Raw genomic sequence first — 6,002 nt, forward strand, 5'->3', positions numbered from 1 at the left:
CCACAGGTGGGGGTTGTGCTTACAGCCCAACACCGTGCAGGACGTTTGGCATTTGCCAGAGAACACCAAGATTGGCAAATTCTCCACTGGCGCCCTGTGCTCTTCACAGATGAAAGCAGGTTCACACTGAGCACATGTAACAGACGTGACAGAGTCTGGAGACGCGTGGAGAACGTTCTGCTGCCTGCAACATCCTCCAGCATGACCGGTTTGGCATTGGGTCAGTAATGGTGTGGGGTGGCATTTCTTTGGAGGGCCGCACAGCCCTCCATGTGCTCGCCAGAGGTAGCCTGACTGCCATTAGGTACCGAGATGAGATCCTCGGACCCCTTGTGAGACCATATGCTGGTGCGGTTGGCCCTGGGTTCCTCCTAATGCAAGACAATGCTAGACCTCATGTGGCTGGAGTGTGTCAGCAGTTCCTGCAAGACGAAGGCATTGATGCTATGGACTGGCCCGCCCGTTCCCCAGACCTGAATCCAATTGAGCACATCTGGGACATCATGTCTCGCTCTATCCACCAACGTCACGTTGCACCACAGACTGTCCAGGAGTTGGCAGATGCTTTAGTCCAGGTCTGGGAGGAGATCCCTCAGGAGACCGTCCGCCACCTCATCAGGAGCATGCACAGGGGTTGTAGGGAGGTCATACAGGCACGTGGAGGCCACACACACTACTGAGCCTCATTTTGACTTGTTTTATGGACATTACATCAAAGTTGGATCAGCCTGTAGTGTGTTTTTCCACTTTAATTTTGAGTGTGACTCCAAATCCAGACCTCCATGGGTTAAAAAATTTGATTTCCATTTTAAAATTTTTGTGAGATTTTGTTGTCAGCACATTCAACTATGTAAAGAACAAAGTATTTCAGAAGAATATTTAAATAATTCAGATTTAGGATGTGTTATTTTTGTGTTCCCTTTATTTTTTTGAGCAGTGTAATTATATATATATATATATATATATATATATATTATTATTATTTTTTTCTTTATAAGGGTGAGTTCACCGCAGTGTTCAGCCTTTCTGTTCTTCTGCTCCGTTATAGGAGCAAAAGAACAGAAAGGACGGATTGGCACATAACTGAGCCCAACGGAGCCTACGAACCCAGTAGACTATAATGGGGTCGTTAGGTTTCCGCTCAGAAGAAGATTTTTTAAGTGGAGACAAAAGTCGTGCTCCGTTCGGCTCAGTTGTGTTGACAGTAGCTCCATTCCCCTGAAGAAGCCGCGTAGCGGTGAAACATGTTGGGGGAGCTGTGTTTCTAACATCTTCTTTTTAACAAATATGGAAGGGCTAAAAAGGTCTAGGGACAGGTGACCTGCAGGCGCCGAACCCACTGAGTGTTAGTTAAATAGGAGAGTACTGGTAGGACCAAGATAGAGAGATCACTACCAAAGATATATATATATTATTTAGGGAATTTCTAGGAAAACGATTAGCCAACAAAGGTGCGGCTTAGACGAATAAGGTCCAGTGTCGGCTGACACTAGGGACTAAAGGTGTATTAACACAGGGTAGACACAAGTCTATCAATATAGATGGATACAAATAGCCTGCACCTGGCTTCTAGTGAAACATAGTTTCCTTTTTCCCTAATCAGAAGAACTGCCTCTCAAAGACCAGCCCTCTATATGTATTTTTAATAACACATTTATGTTTTTTGTGGTATATTGTTTATTAAAAATAGAAATAAAAGGGATATTTTAATCACAATACCAGAAACAGGAATTATAGTCATCTGACTATTGAAATATTCTATTTGAACTCCTGGGTTAGTGGGTCATTTGAAATTAGAATCCATTCTTCTACTCCTATAACGGAGCACAAGAACTGAAAGGCTGAACGCTTGCTGTGAACGCCAGGGTTACCATAGACATTAGTTACGTGCGGAAAATGATCAAGAAAGTTAAACCGGGAGCAGGTCATCAGATTTAGAATATCAAACTTCAATCAATAGTACAAGTGAATATTAGAAACTTTTCTAATATATTTTATCAGAGACAAACAGCTCTTTCCCCCTTTAGCAGCTCACCCCTCCCTTCTCCATAGACTTCTGGGCAGCATATCTATGTGTGCCTTCTGCACTTCCTCCCTTCTACTTCCCTCTCCATTGACTTCTATGGGCAGAATGTCTGTCTGTCTGTATGGGTTGCTAGATGGCCGCTAGAACATCCGCAATACCCAGTTCCCATAGCTCTGTGTGCTTTTATTGTGTAAAAAAAAACGATTTGATACATATGAACATTTAGAAACGCTCAGTGAGGGTAGCATAGTAGAGGTGACAGGTTCCCTTTAAGTCAGCTGACAGTCCATCACATCTCTCAAAATGGATTTAGCAGGGAATGTTAGTTTAGAAGGAGGGGAGAGAGATGAAATAGACATTTTCCTCTGATAAGATATATTACAAAGCTTCTTATATTCACCTGTACTACTGATGTAGGTAAAGTTTGTTTAAAAGTTAATGACCATTTAGGTGCTCATTTTGTTTTGTGTGGTATTTACTAGACATGAGCAAATCGATTTGTCTCATCAACAAACGTTCTTCACCTATGACATGCCATTCCTGTTGCTGAACAAGCTCCCTCTGCCATGACTGACAGGGCCAGACTTCTCGCCTGGCCGTGCCAACCTTGTGTCTGCGCCACTGTTCATGGTAATGTCGCCAACACGGAGGTCCTGCTTCCGTTTCCAGCATAGCAACTGTGCAACTTTACCTACTGACTTTTTAAAGCGGCATCAGCATTTCCTAATGTATGAAATCTTACGAAAAATACAACATTGATATTGTCAACTGGTTATGGAGGACTGGACCTCAGAATAAAGGCCGATATCTAAATAGCTAAAGATGCGTGTAGAAAGTAAAGAGATACTTACATGGCTTTCTCTGCATTACGAGCCTGTGATTGAGAAATAGAAAATATTAGAATATTAACAGAAAATCAGCCATAATTTCAGTTATGACATAAATATTCATCTAATTACACATGCTCCTCGGTGATGGAACTCTGCATGACACCATTTGTTCCCTGAGCCCCGATTCCTCACTGTGGGCCTCGTGATAAGTTCTGGTTTACAAATTCATCCAAGGGCAACAATCTCACGTGCCTGAAAACAGAAGTACAAACGCTGCTCCCCAATCCACCCACTGGATTGGTACTTAGGGACGGCTTGCTATGAAGACAACCTCAGTCCACATGACATAAAAGGATGTAATAGAGGGTGGACCCCCGCATCCTCTATTACAAGGACCATCATTCATTTAAAAGCAACCCGTCACGTTGGACATGGTGTCTGGCGTTCGTGTTTTTGTAGGAAACAATGCTGTGAAAAACACTGGTGTCAAACGACAGAAAAAAAAAACTATATCTGAAAGTAGCCTTGCCCTATTTAAAGGGAACCGGTCATCATGAAAATGCTAATTTTTCTGCAGGCAGCATATTATAGAGCAGGAGGAGCCAAGTAGATTGATATAGCTTTATGGGAAAAGATTCAGTAAAAGTTGTAATTTATACATTTAACATACTGCACATTCTGGGCTTTGAAGCAGAGGAGGCGGTCCTATCGGTGATTGACAGCCTTCCCTCCATGACTGTACATGCACAGATAGCTGTCAATCACCGATAGGACCGCCTCCTGGACTATGGGAAATAGGAAACGTAGGACACACAAGAGTATCTTTGCTTCTAAAATTTGTTTATTAAGTGGTGTTTTTTTGTCTTTACAAAGATGCAGCGGCTTTTGTTGGTTTTCCATCTTCTCAATTGGAGAAACAGCCATGAAGAAAATGCTAGTGGTAAGAGACACTGGGGTGGGTGGTGGTGGGGTTATTTACTAAGATTGGCTTTTTACACCGGTCTGAGATTCTTCCCTACACTGCCATAAGATTCGGCTCATTTATAAAGAGGCTTGCGCCCCCATCCTGCTCAACAGTGCGTGCATACCGGCCGTGCATCTAAATTTGTTGCACAGCCGGTCAAAAAAAGAAAAAGGACTTTTCTTTTACAAAATTACTACTAAAATTACTATATTTATTTTTTTCATTATATTTTTACTATTAAAAAAACAACTAGTCCCTAACTCTGTACTAGCAAAAAAAATAAAAATTTATTTGAGCAACAGCAGCCCCCACAGAGAAGCTTCCCTAAGGTCTCTTTCACACGGGCGTTACGGATTGGGGCCGGATAGGGTGCGTGGCGGGGAAATCGTGCAAGTGAGCACACAATTGCAGTCAGTTTTGACTGAGATTGCGTTGAGTGGTTCAGTTTTTTCCGCGCGAGTGCAATGCGTTTTGCACGCGCGTGAGAAAAAAACTGAATGTGGTAACCAGACCCGAACTTTATTGAAGTAGTTCGGGTTTGGGTTAGTTGTAGTGTAGATTGTATTATTTTCCCTTATAAAATAGTTATAAGGGAAAATAATAGCATTCTTAAAACAGAATGCATAGTACAATAGGGCTGGAGGGGTTAAAAAAATAAAAAAATAATTCCACTTGTTCGCGCAACTGGGTAAAGGACCTGTGGTGACGTCACTGCGCTCATCACATGATCCATTCCATCACCATGGTGAAGGATCATGTGATGGACCATGTAATGAGCGCAGTGACGTCACCACAGGTCCTTCTCTTCTGTCATCATCTGTGAGGAAAAAGACCTGTGGTGACGTCACTGCGCTCATCACATGATCCATTCCATCACCATGGTGAAGGATCATGTGATGGACCATGTGATGAGCGCAGTGACGTCACCACAGGTCCTTTTCCTCACAGATGATGACAGAAGAGAAGCCGGGCTGCGCGAACAAATGGATTAAGGTGAGTTAAATTATTATTTTTTAACCCCTCCAGCCCCATTGTACTATGCATTCTGTATTAAGAATGCTATTATTATCCCTTATAAATATGTTATAAGAGAAAATAATACGGGTCCCCATCCCGATCATCTCCTAGCAACCATGCGTGAAAATCGCACTTGCTTGCGATTTTCACGCAGCACCATTCACTTCTATGGGGCCGGCGTTGCGTGAAAAACGCACAAAGTAGAGCATACTGCGATTTTCACTCAACGCACAAGTAATGCGTGAAAAATCACCGCTCGTGTGCACAGCCCCATAGAAGCGAACAGGTCCGGATTCAGTGCGGGTGCAATGCGTTCACCTCACGCATTGCACCCGCGCAGAAATCTCGCCCGTGTGAAAGAGGCCTAACAGGGGCAGGCAGTCTTTGGCACTACAACTGTTGTGAAATCATAACTCTCGGCATGCTCCATTCACTGCTGTTCGTTTCAAGAACACCTGAGCTAGTGTGCATGCTGGGAGTTGTAGTTTTACAACCTCTGGAGTGCCTGAGATTGCTGACACACAACACCATAAAGTGCAATACACCAGGGAGGAGTGCAGCACTGAGACATTAGATGGCGCTATACACAGACACAATGGCCCACCACTAGGGGGACCCTGCAGCCACATGCTCTGCCCCCCATTTATCAGCTAGACTACACGGACTGACTGGAGAAACGCATCTCTCCACACACAGAAGCGCAGAGACTGCAGGTTGAGAACGGAGATGGGGCAGCAATGCATGTCGTTCAAGCTATTGTGGAACTACAACCCCCAGCAAGCTAGGACAACCTGCGTTGCTGAGAATTATAGTCCCGCGACAGAAGCAGAGCCGCAGGTCACACACACAACTGCTCCGTCATACAATAAATCACATCTCACCATTGTCGGAACACTGACAGCACCACTGCGTGAGGCTCACTGCACACAACCGGCGCACCGGAAATGACGACACCAAAGCGGCGCATATACTAAACGTAATACCGTTCTCTGCGCTGCATCTCCGTTCTAATCTTGAGCTCAGCGCCACCTGCTGTCAGGAAGTCATATTACAGCCATGTAAATGATTATTATACTTTTTATACTAAATTGCACATGAGCTGCGTCTATTCCTAAAATAGCAGAGGGGGCCTGCTCTATTATTTTCAGAACTCCCATAGTAGAAT

The 6,002-nt window shown here is 43.9% G+C and overlaps 1 protein-coding gene across 1 annotated transcript in view; it reads right to left on the minus strand.

The window, feature by feature from the left end:
- The window catches only part of ISY1 (ISY1 splicing factor homolog), a 35,063-nt gene extending 29,268 nt beyond the window's left edge, over positions 1-5,795 (minus strand). The window contains exons 1-2 of the mRNA XM_040407503.1: positions 5,719-5,795; positions 2,878-2,900 (exon numbers count right to left, since the gene is read on the minus strand). Coding sequence (XP_040263437.1) covers positions 2,878-2,900; positions 5,719-5,721 — 26 coding nt within the window. The 5' untranslated portion in view covers positions 5,722-5,795. The remainder of the gene's footprint in view (positions 1-2,877; positions 2,901-5,718) is intronic.
- Between the last annotated feature and the right edge of the window lie 207 nt (positions 5,796-6,002).

The sequence above is a fragment of the Bufo bufo genome, chromosome 9 (genome assembly GCF_905171765.1).
Source record: "Bufo bufo chromosome 9, aBufBuf1.1, whole genome shotgun sequence".
Lineage (NCBI taxonomy): Eukaryota > Metazoa > Chordata > Amphibia > Anura > Bufonidae > Bufo > Bufo bufo.